Source organism: Bison bison, unplaced genomic scaffold, assembly GCF_000754665.1.
Source record: "Bison bison bison isolate TAMUID 2011002044 unplaced genomic scaffold, Bison_UMD1.0 scf7180017864379, whole genome shotgun sequence".
NCBI lineage: Eukaryota > Metazoa > Chordata > Mammalia > Artiodactyla > Bovidae > Bison > Bison bison.
In genome coordinates, this window is record NW_011494951.1 from 10,003,963 (window position 1) to 10,027,074 (window position 23,112).

At 43.0% G+C, this 23,112-nt stretch overlaps 1 protein-coding gene across 1 annotated transcript in view; it reads right to left on the minus strand.

Moving 5' to 3' along the window:
* Positions 1 to 214: 214 nt before the first annotated feature.
* The window catches only part of TAPT1 (transmembrane anterior posterior transformation 1), a 55,053-nt gene continuing 32,155 nt past the window's right edge, over positions 215 to 23,112 (minus strand). The window contains exons 4-14 of the mRNA XM_010857295.1: positions 21,928 to 22,090; positions 19,046 to 19,181; positions 17,089 to 17,186; positions 16,836 to 16,905; positions 13,130 to 13,210; positions 11,696 to 11,805; positions 10,232 to 10,291; positions 9,627 to 9,695; positions 6,550 to 6,626; positions 4,484 to 4,644; positions 215 to 2,426 (exon numbers count right to left, since the gene is read on the minus strand). Coding sequence (XP_010855597.1) covers positions 2,209 to 2,426; positions 4,484 to 4,644; positions 6,550 to 6,626; positions 9,627 to 9,695; positions 10,232 to 10,291; positions 11,696 to 11,805; positions 13,130 to 13,210; positions 16,836 to 16,905; positions 17,089 to 17,186; positions 19,046 to 19,181; positions 21,928 to 22,090 — 1,243 coding nt within the window. The 3' untranslated portion in view covers positions 215 to 2,208. The remainder of the gene's footprint in view (positions 2,427 to 4,483; positions 4,645 to 6,549; positions 6,627 to 9,626; positions 9,696 to 10,231; positions 10,292 to 11,695; positions 11,806 to 13,129; positions 13,211 to 16,835; positions 16,906 to 17,088; positions 17,187 to 19,045; positions 19,182 to 21,927; positions 22,091 to 23,112) is intronic.

Below are 23,112 nucleotides of genomic sequence, written 5' to 3' on the forward strand. Positions count from 1 at the left end.
ACCAGGGATGGTAGGAACATTTCTGACGGAACACTTTCTAATTCTCTCTCTCTCCAAAGGTAAGAAATCAAACATTTTTCTCCCATTAAAACCAAAAGAGTAATTAAAATTAGACAGTCCTGTCACTTGTGAATTGGAAGGAAATTCTTACAGAGTGGGAAATTCACTCCACCAAATATAGCAGTCAATATAATTAAAATAAATTCAGTGGCCGTTTTAAAAAAAGATTATAAAATCGAATTTATTGAGTTTCACACAAGATGCACTTATAAAATTAGTACTGAATGCCATTTTAACAGAGGAAATGAACATCAGTCTAAACTCCCAATATATTCTGCAAAAAAAAAAAAAAAAAAAAAACTTCCCAAAATGACAGCATAGTTACAGAATCATTCAAGCTGAACTGAAAGATATACCCACATCATATTTTTGTTCTGATCAGGACTTTGTTTGGCAAAGGTTTCCCCAAGCTATTTCCATTCCTCGTGGACACTATTCCTTATGGTGGTGAAGAGAAGGTGGAAAAACAGTAACACAATAATAATTCTAATATGGGCCTTCACTGAAACATACACCAAGCAATTTCAAGTCTTTCATTTTTAACTTAAAGTACTTCCTAGTTTCCCCAAAGCATTTCTGTATTATTTCCTGTTTCTTTCTTATGTGAACAATCATCTTCAGATTCCTTTAGCTTTAATGCAACATTAAAATTCGTTTTTATTTTTCAGAGGAACGAGTCAAAGCATTAAAGCCTACTTTATGTTTCACCCAGGAGATAAGACAAATGAGCTAAAATTTACCTTCTGCCGTACCACATGCGGGGAATATCAGCACAAGAGCTGAACTTCAAATGAAAACATCAAACGAAGTTAACAGTTAAAGGCAACATCTGGACATTCTGAAATTAGACCCTGGAAAATCTTTATAAAAATGCAGAAAGGCTCCTCAAGATAAAATGTGGTGGAAAAGAACTTGTCCTGTGATGTGGGCCATAGACTGGTAATTAAACAGAAATGGAATCTTGATCTCAAACAAAACCAAGAAGCACCGTTTGGCTGCTCCCCACACAAGCCCCTGTCCACACCGAGACGGCCACCCGCACACCCCAAACGCCTCCTTTCCTTTTCCCCACACAGCCTGCCCACCTCCAGAGCACAGATCCGGGCCAGGTGTGGGCACACAGACAGAGAGACAGACGGGCAGACCAGTTCTTTCTAGGAGCCCGAGCAAGATGATGCCCCACCCACACAAGGCTGACTTTAAAACTGGGACTTGAAAAACCCAGTTAAGTGGATACCTTTGAATTTTGTCCTCTGATGGTTCCTCAGCCTGTTTAACACCAAACCTTTTTAACGGTAACAACTTAAGAAGCAATCAATTTGAAAGGGAAACCAGTTAACTCTACCTGAAAATGAATACTGCTCTGCTTTTCTCAGTATAAAAGTGCCTTTCTGTCGGGGAATTCCTATTTTATCCTCTGCAACTACACAATACACAGCTCATGTTTGGCTGTGAAGAGTAAAGCTGAAAAATTAGGAAACATTTTCTGTGATGCAAACCTTCATTCATTCATATTTTTTAAATAAACTGGCTTAAGGGTTTGTTTTTCTTTCCCTCTATAAAATGCTACTATCCATCATGTCTCATTTAAGGTAGCTTTTTATTCTGATTAATTCAGATACATCTTCGAAGAGTATTCTGGTGGTAAGAACATTTATCTTAAGTTTAATTATCGTTATCTTTTTTTTTTAATGCTTTGGCAGATGAAGTTTGAAAACTGTGGGAACAGAATGAGGCTGGAAATGGAGCATCGTGTGAGAACTCCACCGTCTCCAGCGCATCCCGACGCCAAGGAAGACTCGAGGTGGAATCCCACCCTCTGGAAGCACAGAGTGACGGAGCGGAGGGGGTGGTGGGGTCGCTCCCGCGGGCCCCAAGGTGACTCTGCGGCTTCTCCAAGCAGGAGGGACCCTTCCTGAGCCATCCATCTGTCCAAGGGCTCGAGGCTGGAGGTCACTGCTGGCTGCCTTGTGTGACCTGACTTTCAGCCAGACCACGTGACCAGAAGAAGGACACTAAGATTTGCTTTCCGTCAATAAGTTAAGTTCTTAAATAAATATTTAAGTGCCGTCTTCAGCATCTGTCCGTCCAGGGGGCACCACCTCTGGGGCCCCGGGACTGCGTCTTTGGCACCCGGAGCTCCGGAATTCAGTCAATTCGATTTCCACAAATTGTGAACCTGTCTACCTCTAACAGATCTTTCTTTGAGGACCTGTGTTTCAGTTCCGAGTTCTCCTGTGTTATGTCCTTCTCGTCGCCATCCGGGGTGGTCAGAAGCTGATCAGAGCTGCTCGTCACAAGCAGCGGGATCGCATTTTCTTTCTGATGAGTGGGCTGGCTGGTGACTGAGGCAGACAGGGTTTCTTCTGCGGAAAAACAGATCCGTTCAATCAGAAAAGGGTGTCCCGCCAGCCTACCATAACCACAAGCTTTCCGATACAGTGGGACTGAAAAAAAGGGTCGACTGTCCGTGCTTTCGGATAAAGCAAATCATAGCCTAATATTAACAGCATGCTGTATAAACCCTATAGCTTACAGTGAAACTCAAGAGGCTATACTATTTCCGTTTTCTCATCCAAAATTGTATATGACAGTGTAATGTGGACTATGGCCCACAAATGGCACTGTTAGCGGATGGGGGGAAAATCAGAACTCCTGTGTCGCAGCATCTTCCTACACAAGCAGGCCCTAAGAAGACTGCTGCGGACCTGAACACTGACGCCCACCCAGGACAGCAGGGCTGAGCAGACTCGAGACCACTCCGCCTCTCGTGTGTGGTCACGGTAGTTAGAGTCGGCATTTTACCTCCAGGAAGTTCAGATCGGAGATTAAAAACACACCAATGAACAAAACCCCAAACGGCCATGGGGATCCAGAGTCTGGGGGCCTGGACCCACCCATCTCTGAATTGTACATGCAGCCCTTACCTGAGCAGCGTCATCGGGCTAAGAGTGACACCCCACAAATGGTGCCTGGGTAAGACGGAGGACTGGACGGGCGCGGACACACACAGGGCCACGATGGAGAGAGGGGCACGGCGCCGCGCTTGGCACCCCTCCGCCCTGTCGCAGCCCCACCTGCGGGCTCACCTCCTGCCCCTTCATGGGCACACGCCGCGCTCGGGCACTGACCCGTGTCTCTGCTCTGCCGCCTCACTGTGGGCCCCCGCAGGTCCCCTTCCTGACGAGCTCCACCCGCACACCAGGTCCTACTCCTTCTCGCACTTTGGGATTCAGTTCAGGCCTCACCAGCTCCAGGAAGGACCCCGTCCTCCCGTCCCCTCTATGACCCCACTGCTCTCCGATCTGGATCAGCCTCTCTTGCTGTCTCCTTTGTCAGTCTGTGAGGTCCCAAAGCTTGATTTATTTACCTCTGTAGCTCCAGTGTCTCATATACCGCCTGGCACAGGCACGGAAGAGTAAATCGTTTAAACTGAAAGTCATCTGAATAAATACTCATGTGGACGTGGAACTGCCGTCCACTGACAACAATTAAGCCCCAGTCATTCTTGCAAATCTTCCAGGCCAGAAATCCTGGGACCATCCTTAAGTGCTCTCTCCAGGGCATGACCTTGCCAGCAAGCCCTGTGCTCCTGGTGATGCACCTGGAATCTGTTCTCCCGCCGTTCCCACGGTGACCTGTGCGCCGAGCTGGGCGTTTCCCCGCTGGCCTCCACTTCTGGGCTCACCTTCCCGAGTCTATTTCCCACAGAGACTGAGAGTGACCCTGTATCCCGGCCCCCCTCTCTCCAACAGCCCCTTCCCACGCGGCAGAAGCCGAGGCGCTCACGAGAGCCACAGGAGCCCTGGGCAGCCTCTCGCCACCCCACTCCCCCACCCAGTCCCTCTCCCCCGGGGTTGGGGCCCTCGGCCCCCCCTCGTCCCTCTCCCCTGGGGTCGGGGCTTTCAGCACCCTCCACCCCCGGTCCCTCTCCCCTGGGGTCAGGGCTCTCAGACCCCCCAGTCCCTCTCCCCTGGGGTCGGGGCCCTCTGGCCTCCTTGGCTGTTGCTGCCCCTGCCTGAAGCCTCTGCATGTGCAGCCTGCACCCCAGGCCCTCACAGCTGGGAAGCCCCACCCAACGTGTCCTCCCGCAAGCCTGCTTCCCTCTCCCCGACGACACGGTGCGTATCCACCTGCTCTCCCCTGACCATCTTGTCTGCAGCCCAGCTATCCCCGGACCCGCAAGGTACCAGGTGCCCAACGACCACCTACTGAACAAGGGACAAACAGAAAAGGCTTGGAGCTCTTCCCCAGGGGCGCCTGCGATGAGATCTCAGCATAAACGCTAGAAATCCACAGCTGAGCAAAGCAAAATCTGGTCTTTAAAGTGCTGCTCAACGGTGATTTTTTATCATGGAGAGTTCAGACAACTGGTTCTTTAGGTAATGATTCACAGAGGTGATAAACAGAGAGCCAAACCCACCTTGGGAGGATTTACACTTGTTTTGTGATTTACTGGACGGTTTGCTGGGAGCGCTGGCCGGGGGAGGGTTAAACAACTTATCTTCCATTTTGGCCTCCTTCACGTACTGGCAGGATTTCCCCAGCAGGACAATGCTGTTCAGGACTTTCAGGGAGATCAACCTAAAACCAGGAAGAAACCACCACGTGCTGCTGGGGTCCGTCTCTGCACATCCCCAGCTCGGCTGGTGAGAAGGGGAGATGAAGGGATGGAGGACCACCCGGGGGCCACAGGACCAGTTCCTCATGCAAACTCTGAGTTTCTGGAGGCTTCTTTACCCCAGGGAAGCATTTTTGAAAAAACTCCTTGGTTTCATTATAAGAACAAATTATACTTAGAAGTCTTACCTGGTGCTAAATTGTCTAACATGTACTGTCTTACTACAAAACAAAGACATTTAGCAAACGCAGATGGAAACCAACAACAAAACTTAGAGCACCCCACTGCAGTGCAGACCACACATCTGGAGTACGAACCTGCAGTCATCTGTGCTCTGAACAGATATCTATTTGTACCTCTCACTCCCCAAAAACCGGGTGTCCTTAAGAAGGTGGTGGGGGATTGGCGCTTACAGCCGGAGCAGAGAATCTGGGGGCTGAGCGTGTGGGTTCAAGTCCTGACTCCACTGCTCAGGACTGTGTGGATCTCAGTGAATTTCCTAACGAGTTAATCCATAAAGGGGTGATTTCGGTAAGACACTTGGAACGCTGCTGCTGCTGCTGAGTCGCTTCAGTCATGTCCGACTCTGCGACCCCACAGACAGCAGCCCACCAGGCTCCCCCGTCCCTGGGATTCTCCAGGCAAGAACACTGGAGTGGGGTGCCACTGCCTTCTCTGCAGAACAGTGCTGGGCACACAGAAATGCCAACCAGTTCTGCTGTATGACCACCACTGCTGTAAATGACAATACATCCGGAACATTCTCCCGACCCACCGGTGCTCCTCAGTGAGCTGACCGTGACGGGATCACAAAACTTCACTGTGCTGGCCATCATATAACAGAGCCCCCCAAAGCCTTCAATTTTGGGTTACTTAGGTTACTTCTAACATTCTGCTTCTATTATTACAGAAGTGGGATTTCTGGGCCAAAAGGTACATAATATTTTTAGGCATTTGAAATAAATTTGGTAAAAATTCTGAAAAAACAAAAACAGAAAACTCTTCACATTGATATGTGTGTGTGTGTGTGTGTGTGTGTGTGTGTGTACGCGCGCGCACGTGTGCTCAGTGGTATCTGACTCTTCGTGATCCCATGGACTGTAGCTTCTCTGTCCATGGGATTTCCCAGGCGAGAATACTAGAGTGGGTTGCCATTTCCTTCTTCAGGGGATCTTCCCAACCCAGGGATTGAACCCATTATTATCTCAAGTATTACAGGCAGATTCTTTACTGTCTGACAAGGCCTAGAGTGTGCTTAATAATTAGTGTGGCAAACATGGTCGAAAAAAACATTTTTTAAAACACAGAACAACATTTGATTGTAATGGCAAATTTTATCATAAAAAGAAAACATGGGTGAAACTTAAGCCTTAAATAAGGAGGACTATAAGTAAGTGATTTCATTAAAAGATTAAAATACAATCTAAAGTGCCATCAATACTTCTGCCAGATAGCATATTTAATTTAGCTAGAATTTAACTGAGTCACAAATACATCTGGGGACACACGCTGTCAAGGGAGATCCCAGGACAGCTGTGACCTGGTTGCTGTTAACTTCTACCACATTGTGCACTTGTGTGTGTGTGTGTGTGTGTGTGTGAAGTCACTTCAGTCGTGTCCGACTCTGTGCGACCCTAAGGACTGTGGCCTGCCAGGTTCCTCTGTCCATGGGATTCTCCAGGCAAGAATACTGCAGTGGCTCATGCCCTCCTCCAGGGGAATCTTCCCGACTCAGGGATCAAACCCGCATCACTTTACGTCTCCTGCACTGGCAGGCAGGTTCTTTACCACCAGCGCCACCTGGGAAGCACTTTGCAGTTACACTTTACTGTATAGCCAAAAACGTATTAAAGAACAGTTCATCTTACCCCAAATAGAAGAGGATGACGCAGGCATAAGACAGGATTCCTTGCACCTTAACTGAACTCGTCACCACTCTGATGAGCTAGCCAGAAACAAACCGAAACAACGAATCACATAAACAAAACACAACAGAGTTATCGGATAATATTTAAAAGAAGGTTTCTCCACGCCGACTTTAACACTCTGGGCACCTTCCTGTGGCCTCTGTCTAAACCCAAGAAAGCAGTTCTAGGACGTGTCGATTCACATCAGAACCTGGCTGCTTGTGGAACCTTTTATGGTAGATTTAGATTCTTTGGGCAAATCTAAAATGCCCGCTAATGCCAAATTCAACGGCTGACTCTAAAGTCAGACACTGCACCCAGCTCGTGACTATCATGTTTGCCTGTACTTAACAGAGATGCAAATTAGTTAAGTTTAAAAATAAAAACTGTTGTGGAACACATAGATGGACTCATCTTGCTGCACGCGCCCGCACGGGGCTGGAAGCGCTTGGCGGCGTCTCCCTCTTCCCTGCTCTTCCCGTCCTTTGTTCTCTGACTCCCTAAGAGCCCCGAGGACTTGCTGAGCGAGACAGAAAGGGGAACCCTCAGGAGGCGTGTACTGTTTAACAAAACTAAATACTATCACGAAACTAATTACTTAAAGGCCAGAAAATTTCTCTTTTGGAGAGTTACGGCTGCTAAGTTGCTTCAGTCGTGTCTGACTCTTTGCATGCTATGGACTGTTGCCTGCTGGGCTCCTCTGTCCATGGGATTCTCCAGGCAAGAATACTGGAGTGGGCTGCCATGCCCTCCTCCAGGGGATCTTATATTTTCTTACTTATCTCACAAAAACATAAGAGTAACAGCACTATCTCTGGACATTTGCTGAATAAATCTGATGGGATCTGTCACTGAAAAGCATTTACACATGTTATAGGTTCAGCTTAATGTACCCATATATTAGGGTACGTGGGGACTGCTACGTGAAAACAGAAAATCAGGGAAAATAACCAACCTTATCCAGTAACGTCATCCTCAAATGGAAGAGTCTCCATTAAATAAATAACACAAGAACATTTCAAATGATATTTTTAAAATGCTTTTAATAAAAGAGCAACTGGGAGGAGCTAGACAGAATGAACTGTCACATATATTTAATAAAACGTCTGTCTCAGTCTCTAACGGGGAAATGACCTGCCATCAAACATTTGTGACAGAAAGTAATATGGTTCTAGAATTTTGTTCAGAAATATGAAAAGCAAATGGAGCTTTCAATGACTTCGTTTTTACCCAGTATATTATTAGGTAACTTTAAGATACGTATGTCCCAAGTCTAATTTCCCTGAGACCTTAATATGATCTACTTTTCTTGGATATGAACTCATTCTAGGACCCAAAGTAACATTTACAAGGAAACACTGCTACTCTTGGCCTTAATGCAGGAATTGGCTTGGTTACTGAGGCCTCAGTTTATTCCTCAGGGGCCCTAGATTTCTGCCAAAGCTCTGCTGTCACTCTGGTGCTCAGTGAGAAAAACAGTGCAGAAGAAAATCTCCCGGGTCTGCACGTAGCTCCATAATCTCCTTTGAAACTACAGGAGATTTCCCAGAAGTGTTCTGCTAATCAAGTATTAACTAAACTTAAATCTTCTAATATAACAACCATAAAGACTCACTTAAAAAATAAAGATTGATGAAAAATCTAAAGATATTAATTTTAAAAATTCATACTAATTATGATCAGAACTTTTTGGTAAATAAGTTACTAGACAAATTACTATTTGGCAAAGCAGGGCCACATTTTAGTCCAGCCACTTAACTAATCCTTAAAAAAAAAAAGCAGCCTAGGTTTATTCTCACACTGTATGTATCCTTTTTCCAGTTGCAGAAAACATAGGAAAAATCTTAAATTCTATTTTATCAATCTCTTAAACCATTAACAAATAATTTCACTCTTCAGAATTTTCTGTTTTTCCAAAATTCTAGGTGTTCCTTTCACTAAGCAAAAGAAAGCCATATTTGTACATAATAAAAACAAGGTACTAACACAACTGAAAACATTTAGAAGTGTTTATCTGGGGAGTCCTGCTGAAGTTTAAATAACATTAAATCTATTAATCATTCATCCTCTAAAAAAAAGTTAGGCAAGCTGGTAAAAAATACAGTTAGTATGACGAAAACGTCTTTATACATCTCTTCATTTCCATGAGACTTTGCGTCTTTGGAAAACTTCAGATGTCCTTCAATGAAAAGACAGCTGCATTTGTTTTGATGTGAGAAGTTAGCCAAAAAGGAATGCAACAAAATATAAGTGCAGCCAGCAAAATCTTCATAATTAACATTATTAGAGCCCTAATTAAATATTACAGTAACTATTTGCAAGGCTGTTCTGAGCAATTCATTAAAGTATCAGAAGTTGATGACTAATATTTTTAATCGAGTTTCAGTGCCATTATTTAAAAATATATATGATATTTCCTGTGTATAACAGCAGAAAATTCCCTTGTAAAAACTTTGGAAAAAAATTTAAGAAGTAGTACTTATAATGAATACAGAATACTTTTTCATTTGAGCATACTGTATTTATTTAATCTATTTCATCTGTTGCCAAATTTTTACTACTATAAATGCTACTGCAGTGCATAACCTTTCCTATAAATCACCATTTGACTTTCATGACTGTTTTCTTAGGAGAAATTCCTAGAACTGGAATTACTTCATCAAAGCATAATACTGGTCACAGGGCTCTTTAGAAATCTTGGATCAACTTATACTTCCACCAATATGTGTTACAGTGGCCACTCAACGCCTATCACTAGGTATTTCCATTCAAAAAGAAAAATCACTGCCAAATGAATAAGCAAAAATGAATATTCTCATTGTTAGGAAAGCTATCATGTAAAATATGCCTTAACATCTTTTATCCATTAAATGGCTCAAAATCCAAAAGGGAAATATTATAATTTAAAACAAAATTTCCTTCTAAGTCATGGACCTTTAATTTTACTATCAAGTCATTTTAGAACAAACTGATTGATAATCCATTTATTTATATTCTTTAATGACGGTCATCTCATCATAAAAAGCGTATGGACTTACTAAAACAGCCAGTGGGAGCGGAATGAACCCCATTCTCCGGGCCACGGAGTCACTATAGTCAGTATACGCCTGGACAGAGAGAAGAGAAAGGGATTTATGGGATTTAATAAGCAGTTAAAAAGCAGAATTCATCAGAAAAATCAGGTACAGGAATGCTGTCTGTGCTCACATGTAATGTTTCTTATTGTTATCTTAATTAAAATAATAAATGTTTCAAACTTAAAAAAAAAAAGTACAATTCACTCATCACCAGCAAATATTCTCAACAGGTGAGACTGTGAGTAAGAAGAGACCCTAGTACCTATACTGAAATTTAGTAAAACAATGAAGTGATCTAAATGTTCATAAGAAGTTTAAAATACAAAGTTGCATAACTGTTACAATGCTGTAGAAATCGTACCCTATGTAATAAGTATTAGCATTATTTTTATTATTTTGTAAACATTTAGTGTCAAGAACAGAAATAAGGTAGTTTACCTAGCTTTCCTGTAATTAATATCCCATGCTACATTAAACTATTGTTCAAAAAATTAATTATTAATTAATTAAACCATTGTTCACTTCAGATTATGCCTTTTATATATATATATATATATAATGCTTACATTTTTCTGTCGACTGCTAACAAGGTCAAAAGCAAGGCTGGCTCTATATTCACTGTAAACCTAAAGACAAGAATGAGGTATTAAGTAATACAGTGCAAATACAGAACATGGAAAGATTTACTTTGTAGATAAAATGTTCAATATCTAGCCAGGAAGGAGGTGCTAATAACCAAGTGACCTCTGGGTAGTTTTTCCCTATTTGTTCACCTACAATAAGAGTGAAAAAGAGCCTCAATTCCCCTTGATAGGTTCAAGGCCTTTTAAAGGTTTCCTTTAAAGAAGGATAAATATTTAATGATTATGGTTGTTGAGAGTTTAGACTTTTAGGAAGAGTGGCTATTTTAAGTAGTGCAAGGCACGGAAAATAATTCTGAAAATTTAAATTAAATGAACAGTTTTAAAAATTATTACTGTACGTCTAATGATAATGATGTCTTCTTAGAAGAGTGAATGCTAAGTATGATATTAAGCTGAGTTGGAGAACACAGTAGTCCTGAAAGCACTTGTAAACTGTCATTTCCACTACAAAACACTGAATATTTGAATCACGGCTATTAGTTTTGACTTGCGCTGCTGAGAAAATGTCCCATGAAAAGGAAGCCAAGAGAGTAAAGGGTGAAATTGTCGTATCCGGCCTTTGCCAGAAACTGCATGATCATCTTTTATTCAAGGATATTAAAACATTCAGAAATGCCATAATCCCATCATCGATTGTAGCAGCTGCACTGCATTGCATTTTAAGTCTTTGCCTTTTAAAATATGACAATAAGCATGCACAACCCAAACCAAATTGAGATATTGGTGAATTACCATTCATTTTGGGCCTGGGGGAGGAATGAGCATTGCTCTTGAAAACTCGACTGGTGGGATGGCTCAGCGAGTAGGCCTCATTTTGTTTACATCAAGCCTACAGCCACATTTCTATTTTTGGAAACGCTACAAAATGCCTGGCTGTAACAAAGCAAATTGCTCAAAGTTCCAACAAATGTTTTCAGTAGAAAAATATACGGTGTTTGTCTTCTAGGACTTACCAAAAACCTATTAATAATCACAAGAGAAAAGAAAATCAACTTTAAAATATAAAATACTAAACAATCTAGTCAAAGATAGAAGTTTTGGTATCTAATGTTTTAAATAGGAACAATGTGACTTTTAAAAGTTTAACAAGACAGGTTATGATGGTATTAACAGTTTATAATGGTTTTAGTGACACCCTGATTTCAACTACTGATCAGTCTATACCTCTATCCAAAAGTACAGAAGCAGAACTATTTAATATTGAAAAAATGTACTTTTGGCAGCAAAATCATTTTTAGAAATTTAAAATTATAATTCTAACTTTAAAAATGTAGTTCTTTTCTACCGTATTCATAAATTCAGTAAATTTAACTTGCTATCCTACAACCTTATGATACTTAATCAGAAGTCAACACCAAACATTGAATTGCCTATTAAAATACATACATCTGCCGTGATGTCATTGAACTTTGTGATAAAAGCATGTTTTACAATATCCACAGCAATTTCTGATGCGACCACCATACAGACATCTGGAAATAACACCCAGAGATGATCTATAAAGTAGGGGAGAAGAGAGACGATTACATCTCGTAATTTGAACAGAATCCTAACATCCTATCACAGGCTACCAGAAGAAAGTGCACTCTCCATGGGGCAAAACTAGAGCATTTCCAACAAGTGATAATGGAGAGAGAAGCGGCATAGAATTAATTATCAGGAAGAGTCCTATCTTTTCAGGATGAAGGCTAAGTCATTCAACAAGTGCTTACTCCGTGCTGGGTACAGAGGAAGCCTTGAGGCGGGTGCCGGGGTTAGCAGAGCCCGGCTTCTCCCTGAAGCCAGGAGAGCCACAGGACGATGTGGGATGGTGAGTGAGGAAGCTCCGTCTAAGCCTCTGGTGCTGCCTCGGTGTGACAGTGGGTAACCAGGAGGACAAGATGCTAAAGTCAACTGAACTGTTTTTCTCTCTTTCATCACTAAGATTCAACGATACTGATCCATCCTTTATTTCACCGTCATACAGAGGTAACCTGCCAAATTTGCTCATCTTTACCATGTTTATTAAAACGTGAACTCAGTACCAAGTGCCTGATTAACAAATGCAGACATCAGGATAACCTGCTTAGGCCTTGAAGGAGGATATACGAGGGCACAGAGCAGGAAGATCAGAAATGCTGGCAGGGACCAGCGGCAATCCCGGTCTGGGGCAGCTGGCTGCGGGTGGAGGGCACAGGGCTGGGGCTCTGCCTGCTGACCCGGAAGGAGGTCTCTGCCTGTCTCACGTGGTGCTGAGCTTTAGCCAGGGCACCTCGACCTCCTTCGACACTTAGCTCCGCCACTGACTGGCTACCTGACGCTGGAAATGGTCTATTAACAAGTTCCCGTTTCCTCGTCTGCGAGAGAGAAAAATGTCTATGCTGCAATGCTCAGCAGGGCCACTGGGTGCGTGGCTCCAGCGATGCTGCATGGCCCGTGGGAACTGTGCGCGCTTAGCCGTGTCTGACTCTGCGACCCCACGGACTGTGGCCCGCCAGGCTCCTCTGTCCATGGGATTCTCCAGGCAAGAACAATGGAGTGGGCTGCCATTTCCTACTCCGGGGATCTTCCCCACCCAGGAATAGAACCTGTGTCTCCTGCATTGGCAGGCAGGTTCTTTATCACTGGTTCCATGCTGGGCCAAAGACTACTGCGGGGGGTCTAGCTCCTACCACCCCATAGAGAGCACAGTCAACCCATCCTACATGTGAAGAGTGGACCAGCTAAAGCCTTCTGGAGTTTCCTGCACTTTCCTGCGTACTCATTTTATTCCATGGAAGAGAATGATTTTTCACTCAAGAGTAAAATTGAAAGGCACCATAATTGTAAAGACTTCCTTACCTGGATTCCAAGAAAACTGCTCCATGTTTCTCAGACATACTATTAGCAAAAGCACATAATTTGTGAACCGTTCCTTAATATCTGAAAAAAAGTTTGACATAAAAATAGTAGAGTGTATATAAATAATAATATTATAGTATGTATCCAAAATAATTTTCTTTTGAGTCAGAGTATGATGAAATTATATTACAGTGTTAATGTCTGTGAAATAAATATTTTATTTACAGGGTGGTGCTATACTGGCAAGCCATTTACTTCTCTCACCAATATAATCCTACAGAAATGCCAGTTCTCTACAAACTTCAAAAAATGTTCAAACCATCAATCTGGTCAGACATAGTCAAATTCCTCCAGTGGTCTTTGGGGACATAAGGAAACTGTTTTTATTTTACAAAAGAAGAAAAAAATAGAAACAGAGAGTAAAATACAAGACTTTGGGTAACATAAAACCCCTGCTTCCCAGACTGCTTCCGATCTGGTAAATATTTCAGGTCTGGAACACAAGAACCAACCGGATGACTCCTTTAGCTAGCTAACAAAGCCAACAGCATTACTAAAGGAACTTAGGGGAATAAGATAAGCCAAAAAGTAGGTTTCATGATGATATTCACATTAATTACTAAGTATTCTGAGCTTAGTCTGAATGAATTTAATAAAAGCAAAGAACTAAATTCCTGCTAAGGGCTAGTTAATACAGTTCACTTTTTAAGCTGTTATCTTCTTATCAGCATCTAAGATACTATGTAATCAGGAAATGGAATGAAATAAATCTGTCTGACTTGGGGTGAACTCTTACGTTAATTAAAAAGTGAAACTTCTACCAAAATGGGAATGTTTTCTCTTAATCGTTATTAAGGAACTTAAAAACACTGGTGATGAATGCTTTAAAAGTATTTTTGATATTCAAATTATTAATCTTCTTTTTCTAAGTTACCACTAACAGGGATATGCTTTAATATATTTACAATCACATTTTAAATGTGAAGTACTATTTTATTTCCCACAGTTATTCAAATGAATGCAGGTACACAGGCTTATGTTAAGAGACTTAAACAGAATCACCCTGAGCTGGAACCTTACTTCACACCAATGTAATGCCTGCAGGATCTTTCTGAATGTACAGTTCACAATGTCAGTGGGTTAAAAACCATATAAAACTCTTCATTTTAAGAACCCAAGTCAGAAAGGCCTAGATTCCATACTCAGCTGGGGCTTACACTGACATGAAGTGCAAGAAAGGACCAAAAGTTAAAAAGTTGGGTTTTATTAACTAAACTCTATTTCATGTGTCCTCGGACAAGTCCCTGAAAGAAAAATGCAGTCAGGCAATAAAATGAAAGGGATAAAATTGCTCTAAAGTTTCCAAACCAGGTTTTTAACATTAAACTTGCGCAAGGTACTGAATTTGATCCCACCTATGTGGCATCTCTCTAGGAGAGATTTTTCTTTTTCTTGTGTGGGAATGGGCTTTACGGCTACCTTAGGTAAAGTTACTTTCTTGTAAAACTTGAAGCGAGATAGAAGGCGGCACAAGGCAGACCACATTGCACTGTAATATGAGCTATTCTACCTCTAACGAAAGGCAGGGCTTCTCATGGTGATTACCAACCATTTTAAGCTATGATATACTCTTGAATCCCTTCTAAACTCACATGCACTGCTTGATCAATATGCCATTGTTTTCAGAGCTTTCTTAAAACTGAAATACTAAATTCCTAATCTTTCTAAGCTAAGACGTTATAATTCTGGGGACTTGTTTCTAAAAGAAAGGAAAGGGGACATTAATTATCTCAACATATTGGAGAATCCCAGGGATGGCGGAGCCTGGTGGGCTGCCATCTACAGGGTCGCACAGAGTCGGACACGACTGAAGCGACTTTGCAGCAGCAGGAGCAGCAGCATTGGTGATAAGGTTGAAAATTGTTCACAATCTCCTCCACACAATAAAGATTAAAAACTGTTAAAATGTTAAAAAGACTTGCATGCCTAGTTTACAGCTCTACAAAGAGTGCCTATTCAAATCAGGCTATTAAGTAATAAGGCTAAAAACAGCGTGATTTCTGCTACAAGTGAAAAGTCTTATAGTTGCCTCCATAGAAGAAGAAATCCTATCTCAGCTTCCCTCCTGTCTCTCCCCTTCCTCTTCCATTTCAAATTCACAGAGCTTGGCAGCACATGTTTGAAAGAGCATCACTGCACAGAAAGACACAAGCTCATACTGCCTCTCATAGCTTTGAAGTCGAAGGTTTTATCCCTGCTCCACAGAACGGCCGAAAGTTTCTCGTGAGTTCTTTTTATTCCCTGCCTATCAAATCTCCTGTAATTCCAAACGTTCCTCTGCTTCAATATAATCACGTGCCATTACTTTCCTTGCCTAACACAGAGGCAAAATTACACACATGCGAAGTTTTAAATGTAGAATTTGATGGGTTCTGATGAACGCATAAGCTCTGCCAGCACTCCCATAACTAAAACACGAACAGTTCCATCATTGCAGTAAGTTCCTGCACACCCCCTCCTAGCCAATCCCCACCCCCATAGGCAATCACTGTTTGATTTCCATTATCATAAATTATGATCACAAACCTCATAAATATGAAATCACACAGCATGTACTTATTTATGTCTGGCCTCTTTTCACTCGGCATAAAGCTTTTGCGACTCCTCTATACAGTCGAAAACACAGCGGTTCTACCTGCTGAGCAGTGTTCGCAGTGCAGATACACTGGCATTTACGTATCTGCTTTCCTCTGAACAGGAGGGTCTGGGTTGTTTCTAAGTTGGGGCTGTGAATAAGGTTGCCATAACCATTCTCGCACAAGTCCTCTTGTGAAACCATGTTCCTGCTGCTGGGCGACAGGGCAGGTGACCGTGCGGGGCTGGAGGAAGCCCCCTAAGGGGTCCCGGAGAGGCTGCAGCCTCTCACGCTGGCCCTCAGCGCAGCCACTGGACCGGACATTCCGGTGGCGCCTGGTGGTCTCTCCTTGGCTTTTTCACCCCCATTTGCCACCACGGTGCAGGTGGCAACATGGTGAACGAGATAAATGACATCTTCACAAGAACAGTCTTGACTTTGCAGACTCCTATCCAGGGATCTGTGGGCCACACCTTGAGAACCAAGACACTGCTGTTCTGATTGTGAAAACTACGTTAAGACGATGCTTCTGGGATAAATTTTGTGCGCTCACACTCTGTAGAATTAGGAAGGAGGCAGTAAGTCTAACTGAGAAAGTTGAGACCTAAGAGCCCATCTGAGGCTTTTCATCATAATTCTTCTCTCAGTGGCTAAGTGGGTGACCTTGAGCGAGTTAGATCATTTTCTCTGTATTTCAGTTTACACATCTGTAAAATGGAGTAATACCAGCAGCTTCCAAGAAATTTCTGAGTTAGGAAGATAATAACTAACTACGGACATCTGTATAGCACCTTGTGCTATAGTATGGTAAAGTGTGGCACCATACTCCACCATCGTATGAAAGTATGGTAAAGTACTATGCAAATGTCTGTAATTATTGATTATATTAAACATCCTCAAGATCACGACAACCAAAATACAGAAAACATGGTAAAGATGTTGAGAGAGTTAAGAGAAAACACAGCTTTAAGTCAGAGGAACAGTGGCCTGTTGGAAACGTGACATTAAGAGTTTCAAAATGAATTACGCAGTAACTGCTTAAAGCTTCAAGCAGAAGCTGATTGTACATACCGCTATTTGACATTTGAAAAAGATTGTTCTTTTCGAACTTCTTGAAAACACTTCCTTTAATTTCGACAAACTGAAAGAGAAAACACAAAAGTCATCTTTATTATTACCACAGTTTAAAAAAGTGACATGCTATATACTAAACTTCCCAGAGAATAAATAACAATTAAGGAAAAAAACAATTTTCTCCCATCTAGAATACTGCTGTTAAAGTACCCATACAACCTCAAAATGTAAAGTAAAACCTCACACTTACGTTATTAGACATCATGATAGTCAGCAGGGACTTGTTGTGTGAGTTAAAAGCCACGTTGAGGGTGGTTGCTTGAACCATTATCAGGATGGCGTGCAGAACTGGCAGTTAAGTGATGTCAAGGGAAAAACTGAATTCTGGGTCCAGTTTATATTTACAGTAATGTTATTAAAATCTCTGAAGTTTAAAATGGGGAAAAATACGACTATGCTTTCTAAATCATGCCCTACATAAGTAGTTATCTTTGCAATTTCCCTAGTTGATACAAATTTGATGGGATAAGAAACCTATGAAACAAACTACAGAACACAAATCTGATGGGATAAGAAACCTATGAAACAAACTACAGAACAAGCAAAAGCAGAAGCGACCCAGCCACTGAGACGGCGAGCTCTGGAGGACAGCCGTCTTGTTCTTTCTGGAGCTTTGGCATTTGGCGCGATGCCTGGGAAACGGGATCTCAGAAAAGTTTATTACATAATGGAATACATTATGGTAAGTCCTGAAAGAAGACACTTAGATATATACATTCTAAAACAGAAAAGAACATAAAGTGAGAGTCAGTCTGGAACTGGTTTCCTTTCTGGAACTGGTTTCCTCTCTGGTTTTTATCGGGGGATGGGGAATGCAGGAGTCAGAAATGTCTGGTAATTAAGATTCTTCTTCAGATGCCAGTTCTGAAGACATTCATGAGCTGCAGAATTATATCGCCTGTGGAAGAGTTTAAATTCCATGGAAGAGCTTAAATGAGAACAGTAACTTTTTACTCCACTGTGTCTGAAACAATCTTTCACTCACCACAGACATTCTCCCCATACAGTCCCTTAACTTTCCGGATGTTAACCCAGTTCTTTTAAGCCTTGCTCTTTCAAAGACAGGACAAAACAAAAACCAGGCGACACATTCCTTTGAACCCGTCCTGCTCCCATATGAAACGAGTGTGAGTGTGCACATGCATGTAAACACACAGGCATGCATAGTACACACACGTGTGCACACTGTGTTACATAGTAAAACACTTATTCTCCAAAAGAAAAGCTTTTCGATGGAGGTGAGGGAGGGGGAAAGAAAACCTCTAGAATTCCTCCCCAGCTAATTTCAAATTTTACTTCTAGATGAACTGTATACATTTTATTTTTCATTTATTTTTTATTGAAGAACTGCATACATTCTCAGCTGAAGGTTATAACAAAGAATTCATAGGTTTAAAGGCAGCTTGATAAAATTCTAATGTAAGTATGAAAAAGCTATATAGATCTATATAAATTTGAAGTATGTATAAATATAACTACCCCTTTATTCTAAAATCCTTCCTTATAACCAGTTTCTAGCAGTTTCAAGGGGCATGCACACATGAGACTCTTTAATTTAGAGTTGACCCCTGAGCAACATGGGTGTGAACTGCATGGGTCCACTTGCACACACGTGATTTCAATAGTAAAATACTACAGTGTTAAATGGCCTGTTGTTGGCCGAACCCTCGGATACAGAGACTGCTTATAACTGGTACCCGGACTGCTGCTGCTGCCATTTGGTTGCTAAGTCCTGTCTGACTCTTTGCAACCCTATGGACTGTAGCCCGCCAGGCTCCTCTGTCCATGGGATTTCCCAGGTAAGAGTACTGGAGTGGGGTGCCATTTCCGTCTCCAGGGGATCTTCCTGACACAGGGATCAGACCTGCATTTTCTTTGTCTCCTGCGCTGGTGGGTGGATTCTTTACCATTGAGCACCCAGAGAAGCCCCATACTTGGATTAGTCCCTGTGTTGTTCAAGGACTAAGCAGACTATTATAATCAATTTCTCAAAAGAAAGTAGACATTTCACGTTAATCTTTAGGATACACACACACGCACATACACACACACACACACACGCACACACACCCCTCTCTAAGTCTGAGAAACAGCTAAGTGAACAGGATGATGTTAAATGTGCGTCTCCGAGCAGCCTGAAAGGATACAGACATAGAGGACCGCCATGAAGAAGTGGGGGGCCACCCCGATGTGGGCCCTCCTCCGCTCCTTGGGCTCTGTCGCTGTCCAGTACAGAGCGTCTAATATATCTTGCCCAAATGAGGAAAACAGGCGGTCTGCTACCTAAAGAGAAAAAGTAAGGGAACGCGTTTCTTACTATGCCATCGGTACATCTTATTAAAATTCAGAGGCAACACGAACACCGGAGGGGATGAGCTCCAGAAGAGACAGGATCTTTGTTTACTTAATCGTTCACATTTCCTTATTCTCTGACACAAGTGGAGCGCCCAAGGGCTGTACTAACTGAACTAGAATTTGTCTAACTAGCCATGTGTGTAACTAGGAAAATCTTAGTCATAAAAATAAAACGGAGAGGACACATCAAAATCATAGTTCTTCTGGTTTTAAGTCTTTGAATTTAAATTCAGGACTCAAACTTTTAAGGACAAATATATGATTTGACCCATTCTCCTCATACCTAATATTGGTAAGTAACAATAGCTGTGATTTGTTTGAAGTTTATCATATAAGAATACAATAAGCAAATTTATTCCTGGAAGACATTTTCGAGTACTGATCTCCATGAATATAGTACAATAAAGAGAAGCACATAAAAAAGAAAAAAAGGAGGGCTATCATTCAGGATTCAGTTGGAATGTCACATTCTGAGACAGGACGTTCCTGGCCTATCCAACCTTTGGCTCCTGCGGTCTCTAAAGCATCACCCTGTTCCTCTTCATCATGGTATTTATCACTGCCTCTCTCCCACCTGTGGAATATTAGCCAGGGGACTAGGCTTGTCCACCTGGGGCTCTTTGGGATCTCAGCATCCAGGAAGTGTTGATTAAACATTTGCCAAATGAAGAAATGATAGCTACCATTGAGGGAGCTCCCACCAGATGCCTGGCTTGTGCTAAGCTCCTTCTATTTTCTGTCTCCTGGAAACCTTGTGATTCTTCTAATGTCTCCATCTCACAGATGACAAGCTAAAGAGCAGTCACTCAGCAGCTGGGCGCATGTGCAGATAACCAGGACTGGAGGGCATTATCTCTAGACTAGAGCTTGGACTCTGCTTCACTGCACTTCAACTATATCATCAACTGTAGTCTACAGAGTGAATGAGTATTTAAACCACCGGGATCAGCAATTCATGGATCCTCCCGCTTGGCTACTTCCTGATAACAGCAACAGCAGCAGCTTGTGGGAGGCGTTGTGCAACAGGAGGCACCTATCTTAAGTTTTGCGGGGAGGAAGAAGCCTGGTCAGCTGCAATCCCCCCAGGGAGGAGGCAGTGGGACCTGACAAGGAGACCTACCCACATGGCCAGAGGGGACAGGAGGCCTGGGCTTTTCTTTGATGGGAGGGAGGGGAGCACAGGACGGCTACCCTGCTTCACAAACCCAGGCAAGCCCACTGCCGGCATCTCACCTGACCCGGCAAAGCAGGTGTGCGGCAACGAGCCTGCACCAGGAAGCTGGGGTGTGGTTCCAACTCATCCCAGTCGATGAATTTAAGAGCAACCAGGATGGCTAGAGTGCATGGTTTTGTGAAGAGATGGGAAGTCCCCACCTATCACACCCAGGCAGTGGCAGAGCAGAGCGGCCAGCAGTCCCACATAGCCCCACGTGTCCACCACGCGTCAGGAAAACCCACTGCAGACATGACTTTGCCCACAAAGGTCCATCTAGTCAAAGCTATGGTTTTTCCAGTAGTCACATATAGATGTGAGTGTTGGACTACAAAGAAAGCTGGATGCCAAAGAATTGATGCTTTTGAACTGTGGTGTTGGAGAAGACTCCTGAGAGTCCCTTGGACTGCAAGGAGATTCAGCCAGTCCATCCTAAAGGAGATCAGTCCTGAATGTTCATTGGAAGGACTGATGCTGAGGCTGAAACTCCAATACTCGGGCCACCTGATGAGAAGAACTGACTCACTGGAAAAGACTCTGATGCTGGGAAAGATTGAAGGCAGGAGAAGGGGATGACAGAGGATGAGATGGTTGGATGGCATCACCAACTTGATGGACTTGAGTTTGAGTAGGTGCCAGGAGTTGGTGATGGACAGGGAGGCGGAGGCCTGACATGCTGCAGTCCATGGGGTTGCAAAGAGTTGGACATGACTGAGTGACTAAACTGAACTGAACTGAATCTAAGAGACAGGGAGACCTTACTGGTGTCCCCAAAAAGTAGTACAGAAAAGTGCAAACTGAGTCTTAAAGGTTAATGATATAACTCAGGTTAGTTTACTATTTAAAAAAAAACTTAAGATTCTGCCTATAAAGCAAAGTGGCTTTTTATTTTGCACTTTGTATAACTGTTTATTTTTTACATAAATGCAGATTTTTCACAGGATGACTACTTTAAAGTGTAGTGTACTTTGAAGACATATTGTATTAAAAGTGTTAAATACTTAGAGAAACTGGGAAATCGTTTACTTGTTCTGTGTGAAAATTTAAAAGCAATTTAAAATATAAATCTACTATAGCCAATAAACACATAATCCTAAAAATTTCTTCATAAGATTTAAAGTTCTAACAAAAAACACACATGGGTTTCCAATGAATCGGGAAAACACTCCCCTGTCATCTGACAGTTTACACTCTCAAGGGGGCACTGACTCCAAAATGTCTAGGTGGCTGGTCGCCCTCGTCCCCACCGGAGGACACATGATGCCCTGTGGACTGGCTGCCCCAGCGTGTCCTGGGCTCACAGGCACCATCTTGTTAGAGGGATTCTAAATCAGAATATGCATTCTCACAAGGCCACCCCTGACGGTACGAAGCCGAGGCTGGAGGTGCCACTGGCAGAGCTGGCGGGAGGGTGTCCTGTGCGGGACGCTGTGTGCCGTGGGCCGGGCCTGCCGGACTCACCTCGAGCATGTTGTAGATGATGTACAGCTTGATGACCGACTGCCCCCGGATCAGGTGGTACATCATGGAGTAGTCCACGTAGTGCATCATGCAGTAGCAGATGACCAAGATGACCCCCTTCAGGACGTCACACACCTGGGCGGGCTGAAGCACACGTCTGTCCCTGAAACAGATGAGCAGTAATGAAGAAGGCGAGGCTCACCTTCCGCGCTCTTGAATAAATCATCTTTATGGGATAGGCAGTGGCAAACAAAGGGAACCGCAAACAAAAACTTCACGTTAACGAGCAAAGTTATGCTGACTACTCAACAGTAGCAAGTCTCCTGCCCAGGTAGCGAATATAAAGATACTAGACCAGAATTACAATGAGAGGAAGTGGGAACCTTAATGAGTGACCACAGAGGGCAGGTGGCTGCTGGCCGAGCGCCCAGAAGCAATGGGTTTCCACAATGAGGACACAGGCCTCCCAGCTCATCAGGATCCCGGGACCCCACGGGCGCGGCTCTTCTGACGCAGGGATAGCGTTTTACGCTATTTTCCTTCATCAGTTGTTATAGACAGCACGGTGTTCCACTGCGTGGACGCATCATAATTTAACATAAGACCGACATTTTCCAGCCCTTTGCAGCTATAAACCATGATGTAATACGTCATACCTCGTAAGTGAACACACGTCTATAGGATAAAGCCTCAAAACTGGAACCTCGTGTTATTTACGTTCACCTATCCTTCTGGTGATACCTGTGCTGCCCTCTGCAGGCGCTGCACCAATTTACACGTGCACCAGACGCCTGGAAGCTCACGTGCATCCATTGAGGGACACTGGCTAATGCCACTGGTGAGAAATTCAACCCAGTAGTTTCACTGTTGATTTCTCTCACTAGAACACTGACATCTTCTTTATGTATTTATCTATACTTTCTGTGAATTCTCTCCTCGTATCTTCTTCTTACTAGTTTGTAGGATGGTTGTTATATTACAAACATTAGCCCTCTGGAACATGAGTTGGAAAATACAGTTGCCCCTTGAATAACATGGTTTGAACTGTACGGGTCCACTTATACGTGGATTTTTTCCAATCAATACGTACTTCAGCACTATGTGACCTGCGGTTGGTTGAGACCTGTGGTTGGTTGAGGAACCACAGACAGAGAGGAGTCCTGGACACAGAGGGACCGTGGACAT